Below are 21,217 nucleotides of genomic sequence, written 5' to 3'. Positions count from 1 at the left end.
AACTAATCTAATTTTTGCACTTTTTAAAAAAGTGAATGACTTGGACAAAGAATTAACCTTCAAGTCCTATTGGTTATAAAGTCTCACCTGGAATAGATATTGTGAATGTTAACATTATTACAACAACTCTCACCATTGAATGCCTGTTGGCTGACATCAGCACTGGGGGCGTAAATCCTGGGCCTATACCTCCAACTGGGCCATTGTGTGATGGTCCTATTAATACGTGCAAGTCACCATGGCTACCAGGCATGGCAGTTGCTGACCCAACAGCATGACTTCGCAACACATGGATAGCGTCGTCCAGTCGGTCTAGTCGATCCTCCATTTTACTCTGCTGCTTGGAAAGAAAGGAAGTGCTCAAAGTTTTTTTTTGAGTAAAACATCAATTGCAGAACACAGCTTAATTTTACTTCAACACTTGGAAAGAATTTGGCAACGATAAATGATCAAATATTTCACTTAATTGAAATGCAATATTTAAGGAATTTTGCAACCATTCCATTACTACTGATATACAAGTTTCCTAACTGGGCGCCAGCTATATCTGAAGAGTACCTCACTGATTTGTAAAGTGATTTGAGAGATTGAGGTTGTGAAAAATGCTATACGAATAAAAGTTCTTCCTGTTGTTCCAATGATCATTTAAAAAAAACAGGCAAAACAATGCTTTTGCTCAGGTCAGTCACAAGGATTTCCACCTTGAAATCATGCCAGTTTTGGGGATCATGGAGAAGAGGGCAGAAATTAGTTGAGATTTTCTTCCTTTGCTCCCAAGTTAGTTTATCCAGTAGAATATGGCACAAAGTTAAATCGTCAGTCACTGTATGGAACTATATTTGCGGATTAAAATTTCTAGAAATACAAAACACTCAGAGCTATCCTCAGGAGGGACAAAGGCAAACAATTAAAAATAAATTTTTAAAAACTCCTTTAACATGAAGGACCCATAACGATGAGAACTTCACATCAGATTGCAGAATTGCATTTTGTGAATTGGGCTATGATATTGCTCGTGAAACTTGGGATGATATTTGAAGCTTCAGCACAATAATCCTTTTACATTTCCTTATGTACAGCATAGGAGATAAAGATACCAACAATTGGGTGAAACCACAATGCCATTTAAGCAAAACTAAGTATTTTGAGTGCACTTAAGTGATTCAGAATTATGCAGGTAATGTGCTCCCAGAGCAGCTGTCAGGTTGTTAGCCCCATATCTGACAGGAACACAAGAGGGAATGCCAAAGCAGGGGCCTGAAATATGGAAACAGGATAATGGCCAGGAGAGTTACTGACATTAACTGGCAAATAGAGAATTTCAACTCCTTTTCAGTAAAAAGCACTGCTGGGCAAGGTGAAAACTGAACAGGTTTGAAGGTCCCCAGTTTGATTCCTGCTGAGCTATCCAGTCTCAGCTGGAGCAACCTCAGCCTCCAATCCAAGACAAAAATCTAAACTTGCATCACAGAATAGAAACCCAAGTAGGCACCAGAAGGCTGCTAGCACCTGTGGACTTATATTCCAGCAAAACACAGTGCCTTCAGAAGCAAAGAAAATAGGATTAAGTAGTGTTCCTTTCCTAACTACAAAAAGTTCACTGGCAAGACAGATCACGTTTGGCTTGTTGACAATTTTTAGTTCAGGCTGTTTGAAAGCAAGATCCTCATGCGAGGAACCACTTCCTTCACTTCAAAGCGAATACAAAATCATGATAGACACTAAGTACCCACCAGTAGGTTTTATATTACTGAGTTGACATCTTTCACAAACATATAAAAACTTTTATTAACATGAATTGGTTTTGCAAGATAGAAACTCCTAAAAGCAGGGTAGCAAAATGTGAACTTATTTAAGAATTAAAGGGACAATAAATATAACAGAACTTAAATCCACCCCTCCATCCCACCCGGTCCAAATTAACAAAGATCTATCACCAGTAAAAACAGGCTTCCATGAAGCAGAGTTCCATTTACTCGTTAGATTTCCTTCAATCCAATTTAGCCAACATCACAAAGCACAGAATAGTCAAGTGACAAGAGGTTAACACAACTTGTTTCACATTACACTCATGAAAAGGTACAGCAAGTCTGAGTATTTGATAAAACGGTGGGCATCAAGCAGAAAATGAAATGTCAAGAAAGGTGCAAGCACACAAAAGAAAAAGGTTTTAAAACATATGAAAACAGGAAAGGAGGTGGTTAAGATGAGCAATTTTAAGGCACAGTTCTTTGGGACGGGGGGAAGATACAGCTCAAGGAACAGTAATGTAGAACAGAGAATGAAAAATAAACATTAGTTGAGTGCCAAAACATCATTCATCCAAGGTCCACACAACAGACATTATAGAGGCAAGGTGGAGCCTGGAGGTGGATAGTTTTGAGCACGAGGTTCTGATAACAACGAAACATAGGAAGCTAGTGGAGTTTGGAAAGAAAAGGATGTAGAAGATATTGTATTCTTGGAGATAAACTGCAGTTTATGGAGGATAAAGGCAAGAAGCCAGCAAAGAGGGCATTTAAGGCAGCAAGCAATAATGTGACAAAATTTGGGCTAGTGTATCAAAAGTAGAAAGAAGCAAGGTTGAATATAGGACATATTTTGGAGATGATAGAAACATGCATTGAAGGAAGCTCAAGTCAGGGCCAAGCTGGGCACTGCTAAACACGAAATAGTAGCTTGGGAGATCACAGGTAACCCATCATAGCGCCTCTGGGTTGCTGGCTGGAACCTAAGTGAATGGCTTCAGTTTTACTAACGTCATTTTGAAGGGGCAGGGGTATAAAATTGTAATGGGATTCAATGGAAGATACAATTTTCACTGGGGAATCCAGAACAAGGGCACAAAATCTTAAAATTAGATCTAGGATACTTGGGTCTGAAAGTGAGAAGCATGTATTCCACATACAGTATTGGAAATCTAGAACACTATTCCCCAAAATACTATTAACATTTTCTAGACTAATAGATTAAGAGTGTCACGGGAAGTGGTGCAAAAAGTGGGTAAATAAATGGTGTAGTCATTGATTTAACTGAACGACAGCACTCAAATAACTCAATGGGCCACCCACTTCAATGGCTCTCTCATGTCTGAGTTAAATGGAAAAGGTGACAATTGCAGCATAATACATGCAACAAAACCAAGTTATCACAAAAGAAATTGATGTAGAAATTTGTTTTATTGCTCAGTGCACAGTCAACAGGAATTCAATTAAAAACTTAGACTGAACAAAAGCCTCAAGTGCTGACAAAAGTACCAAACTATTTTCCCCCCCAAAAATTACTTTTGCGTGGGTCTTTAGTGAAGGTATGGAAAGGAATTAAAATTGATGCTATCTAGATTATAATTTGCAAATTGAAATACAAAGGAAGTATGAAAATCCTACCAGGTTATGTACTGTCCCTTCATAATTCGGCGATAATGCACCTTGGCCTCCAGATCTAGACCACTGACCTGTACCTATAAAATGACAATGAAAACCAGTGAAGCTGCATTTTATTCAACGTCAATTAAACAATGTTAAAAAAATCCTGTTTGATTAATTCTCATTGGATCCACTCCCAAACCCTAGAACTTCTAGTGATTGCACTACATTGTATTCCCAACCAGCACCTCAAACATTCACTCCTTCCACCAACAACACACAAATGGTTGCAGGGCATTCCATCTACAAGATGCGCTGCAGCAACAGCCAAGGCTTTTCTGAGAGCACTTTCTAAACCTACAATTTCTACCAGGGAGAAGAACAGCCTCATGCACCATCCAGATTTGGTAACATCACTGTTTTAGGTCAAAAATCCTCAAAAGCCCTCGCTAACAGCATTGTGGGAATGCTATCTCCGCATGGTTTGCGGCGGTTCACCATTTTCTCAGACAATTAGGGAGATTAAATGGTGGCCTTGCCAATGCACCCCACCTCTCATGAATGAAGAAACATATCCCATTTTATATCATTACTGCAATTTTAATTTTGAACACTGGATGGTGCAATAGTACCATCATGCTCAAACATAAATGGAACAACAGTATATACATATTTACAACTCAACAATTTGGACAGGTGCTAACCTTAACATTGCTGAAAATGAATGTGTGAATCTCAGACCATGGGAAAAACAAAGCATACATACCTGCAATTGCCTGTGGGGACCCAACTGGTGTTGAAGGATTTGAATGGAAGTTATTGCTGGTGTGATCTGGTGAATAGATCTGGAAAATAGGATGAGGCCCAAAATGAAGTTATTCTTTTCTAATATAAAGACTATTCACTTAATTACACTTGTCTTTAGAAGTGGAATTCACTCAGCACTGGTACCTGAAACATTGTCAATAAACATTCCAAACGTTCTAAATTTGGCTGCGTACATAATTCTAATCCGGCAATAAGCTGGGTTCATGTTAATTAAAGACTGCGAATTAAATCCTTACTTTAAAATGACTTATTATGCAAGCTTACCGAGGCTAGAGCCTTTCCCAGTGCATCACAGGTTTGTGGGCTGCCAGCTGAGCTTCCTCTGTTAGCTAAAACCAGAATAGATACATTAACAGGAAACCCAGCAGGTAAATACAGTAAATATTTTATGTTAAGATAACAGATGCATCTGAAACTCAGATAAACCACACCAAACTCTTATTCTTAAAAAAATTACCCAGAAACATGCATTTATTAAACAACGGGATTGTCTTTTATTTCTTAAACACTGGGATATCCCAATACACAAATAATACTTGCATATCTAAATGTGGCAACAAGAATGTAGCAGTTAATTTTGCTAAGCAAACTTAAAGTTAACGATGGGCAACATCTTGTGTTTAATTTGCCGGGTGTTAGCAATGGAAAGGTGGTAGGACTGGAGGATCTTAATGACATTACTGTTACTAGAGAGGCGGTGCTCGACAGACCGGAGGGGCTGATTGTGTTCAAGTCCCCAGGACCGGATGGAATGCACCCGAGGGTTCTGAAAGAAATGGCGGAGGTGATAGTGGATGCCTTGGTGGTTATTTTCCAGACGTCGCTGGATTCCGGGGAAGTGCCAGAAGATTGGAAAACGGCTAATGTTACGCCGTTGTTTAAGAAGGGTACCAGGCAAAAGGCGGGGAATTATAGGCCGGTTAGTTTAACGTCTGTGGTAGGTAAAATGTTAGAATCCGTCATTAAGGAGGAAATTGCGAGGCATCTTGAAGGGAATTGCTTGATAGAGCAGACGCAGCACGGTTTCATTAAAGGGAAGTCGTGTCTGACAAATTTACTGGAGTGCTATGAGGATGTGTCTCGGGCGGTGGATAGAGGAGAGCCGGTGGATGTGGTCTTTCTGGATTTTCAGAAGGCGTTTGACAAAGTACCTCACAAGAGGTTACTGCAGAAGGTCGAGGGACATGGAGTTGGGGGTAGGGTGTTAGCGTGGATAGAGGATTGGTTGTCAAATAGGAGGCAGAGAGTGGGGGTCAATGGGTGTTATTCGGATTGGCGGATGGTGACTAGTGGAGTGCCCCAGGGGTCGGTGCTGGGGCCTCAGCTTTTTACCATTTATATAGATGATCTGGAGGAGGGAACCGAGTGTAGGGTGTCGAAATTTGCTGATGACACCAAGATTGGGGGAACGGCAAATTGTGCGGAGGGTGTGGAGAGTCTGCAGAAGGATCTAGATAGGCTGGGCGAATGGGCCAGGAAATGGCAAATGGAATTTAATGTTGGCAAGTGTGAGGTGGTCCACTTTGGTAGGAATAATGGTAGGAAGGACTATTACTTACGTGGCGAAAAACTGCAGCAGGCGACGGTGCAGAGGGACCTCGGGGTCCTTGTGCATGAGTCGCAAAAACCCAGCTTGCAGGTGCAGCAGGTGGTCAGGAAGGCGAATGGGATGCTGGCCTTCATAGCGAGGGGGATTGAATATAAAAGTAGGAGGTCTTGCTGCAGCTGTATAGGGCATTGGTGAGGCTGCAGCTGGAGTACTGTGTGCAGTTTTGGGCGCCGCACCTGTGCAAAGATATTTTGGCCTTGGAGGGCGTGCAGAGGAGGTTTACTAGGCTGATACCGGAGTTGAGGGGGTTGAGCTATGAGAGGCTGAATAAACTAGGCTTGTACTTGTTAGAGTTACGTATAAGATGACGAATGGGATGGATAGGATAGAGGTGGAGAGACTCTTCCTGCTCAAAAAAGACAGTAGGACTAGGGGGCACAGCCTCAAGATAAAGGGGGGGCGGTTTAGAACGGAGTTGAGGAGGAACTTCTTCACTCAATGGGTGGTGAATCTCTGGAATTCTCTGCCCGTTGAAGTGGTCGAGGCTGCCTCGCTAAATATTTTTAAGACGCGGGTTAATGGGTTTTTGATGAGGGTTATGGGGAGAGGGCGGGAAAGTGGAACTGAGCCACGACAGATCAGCCATGATCTTATTGAATGGCGGGGCAGGCTCGAAGGGCTAGATGGCCTACTCCTGCTCCTATTTCTTATGTTCTTAAATGACATTTTAAAATGTCATTTTCTTTTAAAAAGGAGGGAAAAACAATTGCATTTCTGCCTACAGTTACAAACAGATGGAGTAGTTAGATCAGGTACATTGTTTTATTTTTAAAACCAGGGCATCAGAACCTGTACCACGTTAGGACAGCATAGAAGCTTACTTTCAAGTAATGCAAAATCTGATCAACATATTATTCTTAAATGTTATAGTGATCCTGTGAATATAGTCTTTAATTCACAGCTATTGTCCACTGCTCAAAATTTTAAAAAGAGTGATCAGTGTTTTTCAGCACCTTAGAAAAATGCCTGATTATGCAATGTTATGAAAACTATTGCCCCTAAAAGTACTGCAACCCAGAATATAACAAGTACCCAGCTTTAAACATCTCCACACGCATTACAAGGTAACAACCAAGAAACGAAATCTCCTGACATTATGGCCTAGATCTTTTGGTCAGCTGCAATGCAGCAGCATCACTGCTAACCTCAAAAGAAAGCTTCCCGCAAAGATCTAGCCATCTTTGTGACATGGATTTCCCCTTTCCCTGACAACAGTTGAATTCTTTAGCAGCAGACAGTAGCTTAAACATCCAGTCACAGTGAAGTCTAAAACACATTATCTCTTACTTCTAATTTAAATTTTCAGATAATGAAATAAATGATTGGATTAAGGTAGGAACTAAAATAAGTAAACATTTAAAAATATTTTAAACACATGGATTATAAAAAATACGATGAAAAATCTGACGTTGCATGAATATAAAATTGGCTTTTCATGATGCAATTGAGCATTCTGGCAGTAATCATGAAAGCATGCTGTTAAAAACCCAGCCATACCTCTTCCAACAAGGCGTAACATTTTCCCAAGGGTTTTTTTTGGCAACACCAACAGGAGGGGCGGCACAGTAGCACAGTGGTTAGCACTGTTGCTTCACCGCACCAGGGACCTGGGTTCAATTCCTGGCTTGGGTCACTGTGCAAACTCCACACAAACATTCTCCTTGTGTCTGCGTGGGTTTCCTCCAGGTGCTCCGGTTTCCTCCCACAGTCCAAAGATATGCGGATAAGGTTGATTGGCCATGCTAAAAAAATTGCCGTTAGTGTCCTGAAACGCGTAGGTTAAAGGGATTAGTGGGTAAATATGTAGGGAAATGGGGGTGGGGCCTGGGTGGGATCGTGGTTGGTGCAGACTTGATGGGCCAAATGACCTTTTTCTGTACTATAGGGTTTCTACGATAAGAATGGAAGTCCTTATCAATATGTAGGTGAACCATTGATTGCAGCCAGGGCTGGTGTGCGTGTGTACGTGTACACGATTGTGAGAGGTACCTTAACAGTGCCCTCTTTGGAGGGGTGTAGAATTACTGAGTGTCATCCAGATTTTGACTGTGTGTGCACTTACAAATTCCTGAAGTTTCTGTTAATTTCAGTAGGGTAATGAGTCCAAGCCTGGTCAATTCTGGCCACTGCAAAGTCCAGGCCATTGCGTTATCCCATAAACATTACTACATATAATCTGGAAGTACTCAGCTGTTAAATGGAGAGTGCTGTAATTCTACCTGTGACTGATTCTTTACATGTGGGTTCAATATTTTCACTTTATAGTGAAATAGGTTTAGCATTAAAACCAAAGAATGCCTATCCTTTAAAGCACTTCAAACTGATATAATCCCTCCCAACTCTCATCTATGGCTTTTGGAAATTTCATGCTGTAATAACCAGCAGGAGCAGTGCAGCACTGGAATAGTTAAGAGATCGATGTTAGCATAGTGTACTGTTTCAAATTCAGAAACCAAAAATTTAAAGGAATATTTCAACATCACAAAGCACATTCTGGGCATGTGTAAAAAACACAATCAACAACTAGAGTTAAGGCTACAGAAAAAGTCTCAAGGAAGAACCAATTAGTTTCAGACTCGGGGGACCACATTTACTAAGTGGTGAATGTCAGACAGATTGTTAGGAGGATGCAGGAAAAGTTGTACTTTTGTGCAACTCATTTTAGCAAGTAAGGTCATGTCAAATACCACAGTAGAGATTACAGTTTATATGTCAAATAAATCAAGCTTGGACACCAGATTTAACTTGGGTTGATTATTTTAACATTTTGTTTCAACAAAATACATGGAAATAATTAGTTGAAAGTGAGACACCAAATGAAAATAACATGATGCAGAATTTGAGAGCTTTTTGTTCTACTTGTGAACTGTCCAACAAAGCATCTTTATTCACTAGTCTGAATTTAACGCAATTCTGACAATTTTTCAATTACCAAATTCTCAAAAGAGAATTAGTAGTACATTTGGCATAAAAATTCAATTCTCCAAAAACTACCCATAGAAAGTAAGTAGAAATACTGAAACTTTCCAATTGTTGAAGGGACAGAGAAATACAATGAACACCTTGGCAATCAGTGTAATACAAAAGTGATCTCGACATCAACAGTGCCAACTACACTAATTGACAATGGAAATTTCAACTCCTTAAATGATACATAGACAAAACACACCAAAAAGCACTGTCAGAATCCCTACAGTGCAGGTGGTCACTCGGCCCATTGAGTCTGCGCTGACTCTGCAACAGAGTACTGTGCCCAGACCCTATCCTCCTAAACCCTCATGTTTACCCCACTGAACCCCTCCCTCCCCCCAACCCACACATCTTGAGACACTAACAGGCAGATCTGTGTGGTCAATCTACCCAAGCTGTACAGCTTTGGACTGCGGGTGGAAACTGGAGCATCCAGAGGCAATGCAGACATGGGGAGAATGTGCAAACTCCACACAGTCACCCAAAATTGGAATTGAATCTAGGTCCCCGTCACTGTGAAGCAGCAATGCTAACCACCGTGCCACCATATGGCTATTAAGTTCTTAGGATCCCTACTTTCTATCACGATATGGACAACAACATGTACTTCATAGTCCTGAACAGATCAAAAGAGTGCTGTAATTTTGCATTAAAAAGCTATACATACTCATGATGGTTTCTGACCCGCTGATTGGTGGTGTGTGAGATGAGACGCCGTACGCAGCCGAACCTGCATTATTGGGACAGTGGAAACCAGACATAGAAGGAAGACTTCCATTAACTTCTGTTGATGGCACACTGTGTATTGGGTAGCTCTGCAAGAGAAGAACGTGTGGCACAAAGCTCGTTCACCAATTTTCTAAATGCTGAAGGTACATTGGTCATAGTTCAAGTGCCTAGAACAAATTAACTTTAAAACCTGGATTTATCACAATTAAAAGTTAGGGTTAGGCATACAGCATAATCAACCATAGCATGATGCTCTTAAATTGTTTTATAAAGTCTGTTTGGATATAATTTTTTATTTGGCTAGCAGGAGGACGAAGTGCGAGAGAGCGAGTGCGAGAGAAAGTTGCACACTTTAGGCAAGCCACCAACCAATAGCAGATTTTTCACTCCAGGAAGGCCAGAAGGCCATGCTTCCAGCTAGCCAGCAGAATTTCCAATACCAGGGAGGAGACTGAAATACGACTTTTCCATCTGATGTCCACACTATTCTGAATTAAAACGGAAAATGAATCCTTAGATTTTTCTGGGGAGGAATCACCTGACTTTGACTTAATCTTTCCTCTCACAATGTAGGGTCATAAAAGATCACAAAGTACCGGGAGGTCCAGGATAAAAACAAACAAAACCCTATTTAAGCCATTGAAGCGGTAATAAAAGGATGTTTAACAGACAGCCAATCCCAAAATGAAACCAAAAGGCCAACTTACAAATGCACAGAACATGACTTTTTAAAAAAATTCTCAAAGGCACACTACTACACAAGTACAACTAATTACTCTACCCTCCTTATCTGACTTACTACTCTTATCTCAATCTCAAATACAATGGGTAAAAGGCTGATCACAAAACCTATATTGGTTCAAGGCTTTCCCCATATGCCACATTTAGAAATCTAATAAGCAAAGAATGCTACCCAATAAACCCGTATGTGTGCAGGCAATATACTTTCCTACCTACACGCAAACAATCTCCGCCCCTCAACAAAAAAATGACAGTTCCTACGTCTTTTGAAAGGAATCAATGTAATGTTTAAAAAGTTGAAAGGATGGCTGAATGAAAGAACAGGTTCACGCCCATACTTCCTAATGCAGGTTTCTAATATCAGGCCATCTTTTACAAGTGACAAGCAGAAGGAACTGCTTCCTTACGGAATGAGGCATGAACGTGTGTGTGCCTAGCCCTCCTAGTGAGATTACTAGCCGTATGTCATCAAGAGGTAGTGATGCAAGTCTTTGAAGAGGCGACAAACAAATGCATGCAACAAGACAACTTCAGGAGTTGAAGAAAACAAAAAAAAAACACAAGTATTTCCAAACATTATGCCACTAATGTTTCAACAATGACAGGCCAGTGTTGTAAATCAGAATGAAGTCCAATGCTTCATTTATGGATCCTTGCATCTGACCTTTAGCAACTGAATAAATATGGCTCGCTTCAAATACTCAATATTTTGGCTTCAATTGCACATTTGACTGCCATCTTAGATTTTGAATACTACTTACAAAATGTATTTGTAGAGAAACTACCAAAAATGCAAATTACAACCAATATCTTCTAATAGAAGCACTATTCGTCAGTCTTTTTAGTAGGAAAGGTCAAGAGTTTTAGGAGGAGGCTATTTGCACCTTTGACAATAAGTTGCTTGCACATCCTACTTGGTTAGGATGGGCAAGGAGTCTGAGTGAAATGCAAAACTTCTGAAAGCTGCACAGCAAATTCAGAGGATTTAAAAAAAATAAGTAATCCACTACATATAATTATAGGAACTTGGGCGGACAATATTAAGTGGATGTGGGCCCTGATTATAAACAATCAATCACAAAAGCCGAACGTGCTCCTTGAGCTACTGACAGGTTTCAAGTACATGTAGTCATTCGGGGGTTATGTCTCCATTTACTCTGGTCCATGGATATAAATTGAGCTATGAATTTTTTTTGTACAAGAACCACAAGTCTCTTTACATAATTAACAGCCTGAAACACAATTCAAAGCAAAATAGCTAATCCAATTTGAAGGAAAATAATAAAATTTATTGTATATTCTTCCAAAATACTCCCAGTTCCTACACGTCTGCAGATGATTAAAAAAATTAACTGTACACAATGTTTAAGCTCATTAGCTTCAAAATTCCTAGTCTGCTCTTAAAAGCTACATGCTTCTGTAATGCACGTGGAGGGAGGATGCACGGTTTCAATATAAATTGCTCGAAGAGTCTTTGCCCTGCTAGATAATTGTTTATGGGAAGGCGATGGCTCGGTGTTATCATCACTGGACTATCAATCCAGAAACTTGGCTAATGTTCTGGGGACCTAGGTTCAAATCCCACTACAGCAGGTGGCAGAATTTGAATTCAATAAAAAATATCTGGAATTAAGAATCTGATGACCTTGAAACCATTGTTGATCGTCATCAAAATCATCTAGTTCACTAATGTCCTTTAAGGAAGGACCCTTACGTGGTCTGGCCTACATGACTCCAGAGCCACAGCAACATGATTGACTCTCAACTGCCCTCAGGTAATTAGGGATGGGCAATAAATGCTGGCCAGATAGTGATGCCCATGCCCCACGAATGAATAAAAAAATTAGGTGGCAATTTCAGGATTTTTTTTTTACACTAAAGGCGTAGAAACTAGAAGGAGTAGAGCATTCAGCCCTTTACGTCTGCTCCACCATTAATTTTGGCCATGGCCGATCATCAATATCCTGATCCAAAGGCAGAGAAAACCTGGAATTCTTCTCCCTCCCAAAAAGCTGATGCTAGCTCTGCTGAAAAAACCAAAATGGAGATTGAGCGATTACATGCATCATTAGGCAAGCAAGACGGAATTAAGGTGGATAAATGTGGTTAAGATTCAGATTAGCCATCATTTAACTAAATCGTGCAATTGGCTCAAGGGGCCAGACAGACTACATGGAATAACCTTTGTTATTCACGAGGAATTCGGTTGAGACATGACTGTCATGCCAAGATGACAAGAAAGAAAAAACACACATCTATATCATTTTGGCTAATTATCAAATTTAAAAATATAATGGACAAAGACTTGACACTGACCGAGCCCATGTCTGGCTACCACTTTCACAAAGGTATTCCTAGTCTTTAAAAAAAAAAATCGCTGCAACTTCATTATCTTTAAAGGGGTGCTAATAGTAATGACCCATAACATGAAAGTGGTCAAATTTAGCACCAATTAGGAGTATCACTCAGATACGAGGGTTCCTATAGGAAAGATGTTCATTCAGTACAGGAATGTTCCTGGGAGGCTGAGGTACATTGTTACATTTGGCTCAATTATTACTTTACATCAGGCCAAATTACATCTGACCTCTGAATGCTGATGTAACTTTCCATGCCTCAGATAGGCAATGAGTTGCATTGTCCAATACTTCTTTTGTACTTAATCTTTTTAGGTGATGGAAAATTTAGAGTTCTCTACTGACAAACAGATTTAGATTCCTCCTCCTCCCCACCCTCCTCAATATTGTTTGGAGATCTAACACACAAGCAAAGACACTGGGGGAAAAATATTAAATTAACTGCTTTTTCAATCACTGAAGCTGATCTAGATCAGTCAACAATTTTGGAAATACAGTAGTGCTGGGTACTGCTACGTGCTGTGTCTATAAATCGCCTGAGCTGCTCATTTTAGTCTTTCAACTTGCCATAATTAGTGTCTAGGGCTACAAAACAGGTGAAATAAAAATGTTGGCAAAATTGTTTGTTTTTGTTTAAACAGGTACAGAGAATTCATTTTTTTCCCCTCTAGGATCCATGTACAGGCTGAGAATGTGAAATTCAAATCTATCACAATAACTAATTTTTCATTTCAGAGCACTTTGCCTGCTCCTGTTGACCTGAAAACAAACAGGACAATTTCAAGCCTCATTAATAATAGCCACAACTTCTAAAGAAAATAGAGTTTTCACATTCTTGAGATTGCAGAGCTGCATGCAAAGTCATGAATGAGTTTACAGTTAATGCAGAAGAATTAAATTTTCACTTTAAACAAATAAAGTGAGTTGTAATCTAACAAGGGGTCACCTAAAAATTGATTACAAAAATTGGCTTTGATGGATCATCATATTCCTTTGTGGCTTAGCCCCAGTACAGCTTGAGGCATTATGACTGTCAGGGGGTGTAGGCTTAAAATATTCTTACTTTGACATTTTCTTCAAAATGACCTTCAAAGAAAATAAACTGTGCAATTGGACAAAGGAATTCATATTGGATACAAATACCTATTCCCTGAAAAGATGAACATTATCGTATGGGGGCGGGGGTGGTGGTGGTGGCGGCGGCATGAGAAAAAAAAATGTGGAGAAGTGAAAGGTGCCAAGAAACTCTTCTGGCATTAACAGCTAATGTTGCTTACAGAACAGTGCACTTCAAGAGTAATTCACTGTAATAGACAGTCAAGACACTGACATTAGGCAATATACAAATGCAAGTATATTATCCTACAACTGAAAAATATCTGGTCTAAATAAAAACTAAATGCAACTTAACTTGTCCACTATTATTGATAGATGAATAAAAGGGGATTATTAAAAAGCTATCAAACTTTCTGATCTTGTTTTGCAATTATAAAATCCTGAAGGTTTTTAGAACCATGACTTTACCTGACTTCTACTACAAACACTTGTATCCAAGCCCACAAATAACCCATAATTCATTTAAGCACAAAGCACCAGAGTACACATGCAATATTTAAAATTAAACATTCAAAGTAACTTGCTAAGCCACGAATACAGTTAAGTTTTCGTTTTAAAGAAGTTCTTTAATAGCTTTGGTTTGCTCAGATTACCTCAAACAATTCTGAAATAATTTTATGAGGTTACTCAGAAAAACTATAATTCCAGAAGTTAAACAAATGAATGATACCATAATCTGTATTCACATTTTCAGCACTGGTTTACAACAGATTGATAACACAACTACAAATCAATTAACTTAATAAAATATCTTTTAAAAAATCCAAGCATGATACTGAGATACTTGCAACAACAGTTTTACCACGTGAAACATGTAATTCCTACAGTGCAAGAGGTCATTCAACCCATCAAGTCTGCACTGACTCTCCAACAGAGCATTTCACCCAGACCCACCCCTGCCCTTTCCCTGTAATCACGCACATTTACTATTGATAATCCACTTATCCCACACATCTTGATCACTAAGGGGCAATTTACCATGGCCAATCCACCTAATCTGCACATTTTTGTATTGTGTGAGGAAACTCGGCACCTGGAGGAAACACGCAGTCAGGAGCAGAACATGCAAACTCCACACAGACAGATACCCAAGGCTGGAATCGAACCTTGGTCCCTGGCACGGAGGCAACAATGCTAACCATTGCCACCTTTTGCGAGCATCCTGTACAAAAGAAACATTTTCATATTTTCTTAAAATTGAATGGATAAGCAAGCATTTCCAACTTAGGATCATTATTCAGAAGGAAAAGCATACTTACCAGACGTTCTTGTGGATGAAGGTTGCTGTAGCCACCAGATTGGGACAAATGGGATGAAGAATTTGCCATCAAACCTCCATATCCTGGCTGACCCATTCCACTGGATGAGTTCCAAACATCAGGACCATTGTGAATACCATCTAAAATACAACAAAAAACTTAAACACTGGCTCACAGGAATACAAGGTCATTCACACATCTAACTATTAAAAAAAAGTTGATCTTAAAACCCATACAAAACAAAGTAAAATAAGTCAATCACTTTCAGCTGAAGCATTTTTGTTCTTTCAAAATGTTTTTTACATTCCATGCAAAAATCCGACAATCTAATGGAGATAATTGGAATCAATTCATATTGGTGCAGGAAGAAAATCTTTTTAATCCAGATCCTAGTGGATATAAACCCATAGACAAAAAATTGCCTTCATTCACCGCAATTGCACAAATTCAATCAGATAGGCCAGAGGAAGATCTAGTATGTTAAAACGAACAATACAATTAGGGGACAGACCTTTTCAAGATTGATTTAGCACCACTGTTAAACCTGACTAAAAACTCTAAATTGCATCTAATAATCCATACCTCATCCCATTAAGCGCTAAGTGACTAGAAAAGGAATAAAAACAGAAAATGCTGGAAACAGCTAAGGTGCAGGGGATGGAGGGTGGGGGTGAAGAGAGGGAAGAGTTCAGCAAAATGGATGGTCAGTGATCGGGCAGAGGCGAGGAGAGATTACACGACAAAAGCCAAAGGGTGTCTCTTGCACCTTGCTCACCTTCATTGGTTTCCATCTTCCTTCCCATTACCACTCCACTGGCTTTGTACCATTAAAACTATTGTCATTTAATCTCTTTTAAACTCCAATCATAGACCTTCCTTTTAGTTGTCCTTCTCTCACTTCCCCTTTTGCTTGCTCGAAACCTATTACATTTCTAACTTTTCTCAGTTCTGATGAAAGGTCACAAATCTGAAACATCAACTTTGTTTTCACTCTCTACAGGTGTTTCCGAACCTGCCGAGTACTTCCAGCATTTCTTGTTTTCAATTCACATTTCCACCAACCGGAGTGTTTTGTTTTCCTGGTCAGAAAGGAAAAGTGTTTCATTTCCTTCATGCACACGAAGGCAAGTCATTAGAAATTGGTCAATTTTTCTTCCTTGGTGTTAATTCATGCCCATTCAGCTACACCTCTAATCAGTCTTTTAATTAAAAGGTAAAGCGACAAATCAACAAAAATGTCACCTCTCATTAAATAACAGACGGTAGACTATTAAGTCTTTTAAAGTGCAATTTAGTTTTACATATAGCAGAAGACCATTCTAAAACAATGCCAGTTTTCAGCAAAGATATAAAACAGAAAATGCTAGAAAAACTCAACTCAAGATAGGCAGCATCTGTGGAGAGGGAAACATTAACATTTTGAATCCAGTATGACTCTTGTTTGAAGCATATACAAGTTCCGCCGAGTCACATCGAACTTGAAACCTCAACTCAGGGCAGGGACCTTCCGGATCCGAAGGCGAACCAACGTGGTAGGTTGGGCAAGTCGCACAAAATGCTGTAGACGTGAGAGACCAGAGGATCCTGCTAATGGCCAATGATGAGTGGCCTCCGCCAACGGAAAACATGCCACAGGTTGGACGACTGAAAATTCTTGCTTTGGTTGTGTTTTTCTAGCACTTTTGTCTTTTATTTTCGATCTCCAGTGTTTTGCTTTTCTCCAGCAAAGATGCCCAATATATCCAGTATGTGGAAAACTTTAGCAGGATAGTGGTGTTTTGTTCTTGTACAATTCAAAAAAAACATTGGCAGACTAAAACTAAATGGAACTTATTTTCTCATTCATTTGATACTCTGAGCCAGAGGGATATTTTCTTCCAAATTTTTTTTAAAGAAAGAAATTTGGCTCCAACTTGTCTGCTAAAGGGACTGGCCTTTAATCATGTTCTGTAACCACTTTATGGAGATGCTGCAAATGGCAGAATCCTCAAGCCAGACAGCAGATCTTTTCAAATGCTTGTGATATATAGCTGCGTTTGTGGACAACACAATACTTGGGAAATTACCCAGGATGTTTACATTCCGGTAAGACACATGTTAAGCTAATAGCTGACTAGCAAGTTGCATCAAGGGTGCATACAACCCTAAATGAATTCCATGTCCTGTTACCAAAATCCTTGGATTGAGGCAGGGAATATAGTGCATGTTTTCAGGGTCAACTTAGGCGCCGTATAAAACTCAGATGAGGGGTGCTCATGGCTTTAAGGAGTTTGTGAGAATGACAAACAGTCCGAAATAGAACAATTAACTATACTAAATGTCTGAGGAAACAACTACATAAGCTAAATGCTGCAGCTGCTGGAAATTCTGATGAAGTCACAGACCCGAAACATTAGCACTGTATCTGTCTCCATAGACGCTGCCAGCCCTGTTGAGTATTTCCAGCATTTTCCTTTTTATTTGAGGGATTTATGGTCTGTTTAAATACTGCATTTTGGGGGAAAAAACTCTGCCCCCGGAAAGTTTAATTTAACTGAAGTTATGAAGTGGATACCCTAGGAAGATTCAATTTGGAGCTTCTCCAGCTCCACAAGAAATTTGAAATTAAATGCCACGTGGTATACAAGTCTCTTTTGGCTCACTGGTGTGAGGATACTCAAACCAGGCAACTGCCGTAAGTGCATCTGAAACCTCTGCAAATACATTTAGGTTACCATGACTACATACATGTAGTAAAAGCTCTGGGCTCAAAATTGCATGGATACAAAGATTAATTTCAAATAGATCCCTCTAACGTTAAGCCCACGGACACCAATCAAATTCACAAGAAATTCAGGATTCGATGAACTTTTAAAGACAAAAACTAGAAACCATGCATCTTCAAACTGAAGACAGTGAAAAATACAATATCACTATGTTGTGTTCAGCTGCTATTTTCAATCAAATCCTTGCTGATCCAGATTCATTATTCTTGGACACCCCCTCAAAGCTGCTCCATAAATTCAATCTGTGATTACCACTAATCTGTTGCTGAAATACTCACGTAAGACAAATAATCAATTATGGAGTGAACTTCAGCCCACTCCCACCATAAGCAGGAATGCTGCAGAGACTCAAGACGCAGAAGTCTTGCCAGTTAGGACATCCCTATTAAATATTTCTCACATTGAACCTGCTTAAGTGAAAGATTTTTCTTCGTACAAGAGGTAGGTGAAGAATCAACTCATTGGGATGGCATCGACTGCAACATCAGCCAGAGATTGATGCCTTTATCCACTGATTAATTAACTTTATTAGACCAACTCCACAGTTCCAGAATTGGCATGGCTGGTGCAAAGACAATAAGAGCAACAAGAACTGTCGTAATTCTCTTGTACCTCAGGTTAGACTGCAGGAAGACTTGCTGTACTTGACCATCACATTTACAAGACATTCTTGGCTCTTCAATCAAAACTATCAGCCAAGATACATAAAACAAACAAAACAAGTGAAAATTATGCAGGGGCACAATGGAAAAAACTGGTTTGAGAAGATCTGCAAGGCTCAAAGCATCTGCAAATATTCTTGGGCTGCAATGGTTTTGACCAATATTTGCAGAACAGAGAAGGAAGACCCCAATCCTCAAGTTTAATCTCTTATAAATTTTCCTTGATGGGACTAGCTTTCCTATAGAATTTTTTTTTACAATGAACTTCTATGAGTAACTTCAGTTCTAGCAGTGTATCAATTTAGATTTCTTTTTGGTGGTATTGAGTTTCTTTTCCATTTAATTTGTTTGGGTAATATTCCAGAGGTGTTTTCAAGCAATGAGAATGTATAAAATTAGAACTACACAAGATAACAATAGACGCAAAATACTGCTGATGCTGGAAAGCTGAAATAACAGAAAATGCTGGTTAAACTCAACAGGTCCGGCAGCATCTGTGGAGAGAGAAACAGAGTTAACATTTCTTAACAAAGTTAACTCAACATTTCTTGAGTTATACAGACTCAAAATGTTAACTGTTTCTCTCTTCAGTGATGATGCCAGACCTGATGCATTATTCAGCATTTTCAGTTTTTATTTCAAGTTAACAAGTAGTGGTTTCCTCAAGAAAACAGACTTTTCAAAAGCTCGATTAGACATATTTTCACAATCATTTGTGAACTTAATAAAAACACAAAAGCATTCACCAGTTCAATGTTGATTAATTCAGTTATCAGAAATTAGCCTTTTACCTTGGATATAGAAGGAGCCTGGAAATACAGAACCTGAAGGTTTGGATGAAGAATATCCAGCTGAATCTCTACTATATTCCTCACTTGATGTTGAAGCATAGACCTGCATTGGACGACAAAGGAATTTTGTTACGCAAATACTCACCTTAAAAAACTGGTTCATGGTCTTAAATCTCAATTTCTGCACTATTTGCCATTTTAACTCAAATACTTCTCAAAAATCACCTCAAAAGATTTCGTAATAAATTGTATTTTTACAATTTACATGATCATAATCACAAAAGTTTAGAATACGAAGAGGTCCCCTCAACATAAAATGGGCATTTCATATCCCTTGCCCTCATCACTAACCTCAATTAGCATAGAACATCCAGTATGCCTACAAACATTTTGATAGCACTACCTTAGAGTTTGTCATGCTAACAATCTCAACACCCAGCATTTTTTTTTAAACCAACTGAAACATAACAGACAGAGCTAAATAAAGCAAATTCGTCTTTCACTGCACAAGATTCTAGGATTTTGTAACCTTTTGGGGGCAGGGCGAAAACTTACATTCCTTGACCATATTCATTAATAATTCTGCACAATTGTTCAAGGTGCTGTAATAAAACAAATCCTGTTTTTAAAACAAGGCACTACGGGACTTTTTTTCCTGACATCTGAAATCAAAATTCAATTGCTCTGTAATGGTCGAATCAGTGGTCTTGATTTACCGATCATTCAATGCCTTCTGATTGTAGGCTCTCGCTACAATTCTGTCTACTCAAAAATGACCTTTAAAAGTAATTCATTGACCGTGAAGCACACAGAGTGCTGAGAATGTGAAAGATTCCAGAGATATGCAAATTATTTGTGCTAATAAAGTATCTGTCGTTCTGATGAATTCCCAACAGCTTCTTTTTTGGGAAAAAATTCCTATTGCAGACGGTATCACATTTTTGTACAGTAATGTATTGCTATTATACTGAACAAAGCCAAAATGCTTTCTAACCAATTGAGTAACATTTTAATACCATCGTCCTACAAGTCCATCTTCCCCTTCTCTTCCTTCTGACCCAATCTCTTGTTCTAAACTCACTCTCCGCCCCTGTTTTTACTCTCCCGATAAGTATTGATCCTAGCAAGTTTGTAAAGACTTTCTTGGGGGGTGGGGGAAGACCGTCCATGAGCAATGGTTAAAGATGGGTTTGGCGGGATTTGGGAGGGAATTGTGGATTATGTGCAGAGCAATATGGACATCCTGTCTCACCCTGGAGGGGAGTGTGCATGGGGAGCATCAAGAGCAGAGGAATCATCACCAGGTGGACCCACAGTTATCAAGGCTGGTGATGATTTCAACCTTGATCAAGAGAAGGTTTTTAAGTAAATGTTTAAAAGCTTCACAGTATATGCTTCAAGAGTTATAATTTGGATGGGAAAGGATCCTGTGTTTACTAATTCATTTGACTGAAAATTTGAGCACTCAGTCTTACACTCCCATCTCAATAAATTTTAAACTGGGTATGACAATGAGCTCTTCTTCAGTCACCGTCAAGTTTGTGTCTTTGGCTATGAATCCGTCCCACACAGCAGGCCCTTTCTCTGATCTTCAGAATTCTTGCTTCACCTGGATTCCTCCCTCTGACTTATGCCCATTTGAAATCTTTTCACTGAGGGCTGGTGCGCCAGGCTGGTTTAATTGTTCTGCTCTACTCTACCTTACCTTCCTCCTAATTAGCAAGACTCTGTTTCTCAGGTCCAATCTGATTAGGTGGTGCTGCTGCTGTTGTTGTTTAGTTAACTGACCTTTAGTTTGCAAAAGCTGAATGTCAACTCTGACATTTCAGGAGGAAAAGGAAGGTGTACAAAAGGTTCAGGGAACTAGGAGAGGTTAAGGATCTTGAGGAGTATAAGGACTGTAGAAAGGAGCTTAAAAGGGAAATTAGGAGAGCCAGAAGGGGTCATGAGAAGACCTTGGTGGGTAAGATTAAGGAGAATCCCAAGGCCTTCTATAAATATGTGAAAGGTAAAAGGATGAGAAGA

At 39.5% G+C, this 21,217-nt stretch overlaps 1 protein-coding gene across 8 annotated transcripts in view; it reads right to left on the bottom strand.

The window, feature by feature from the left end:
* The window catches only part of LOC145358863 (transcription factor E2-alpha-like), a 119,119-nt gene that overhangs the window by 21,228 nt on the left and 76,674 nt on the right, over positions 1-21,217 (bottom strand). For 5 of the 8 annotated variants that reach the window (XM_080213213.1, XM_080213207.1, XM_080213211.1 and 2 more), the window contains exons 9-15: positions 19,193-19,295; positions 14,975-15,114; positions 9,440-9,587; positions 4,458-4,522; positions 4,132-4,210; positions 3,387-3,460; positions 134-340 (exon numbers count right to left, since the gene is read on the bottom strand). In XM_080213213.1, the coding sequence (XP_080069339.1) occupies positions 134-340; positions 3,387-3,460; positions 4,132-4,210; positions 4,458-4,522; positions 9,440-9,587; positions 14,975-15,114; positions 19,193-19,295 (816 nt within the window). The remainder of the gene's footprint in view (positions 1-133; positions 341-3,386; positions 3,461-4,131; positions 4,211-4,457; positions 4,523-9,439; positions 9,588-14,974; positions 15,115-19,192; positions 19,296-21,217) is intronic. The other 3 variants (XM_080213214.1, XM_080213212.1, XM_080213210.1) reach the window with 1 other exon arrangement.

This window comes from Carcharhinus amblyrhynchos, chromosome 26 (genome assembly GCF_965287045.1).
Source record: "Carcharhinus amblyrhynchos chromosome 26, sCarAmb.v2.hapA, whole genome shotgun sequence".
In the NCBI taxonomy this organism is placed as follows: domain Eukaryota; kingdom Metazoa; phylum Chordata; class Chondrichthyes; order Carcharhiniformes; family Carcharhinidae; genus Carcharhinus; species Carcharhinus amblyrhynchos.
This window is presented reverse-complemented; position numbering and strand designations above follow the sequence as displayed.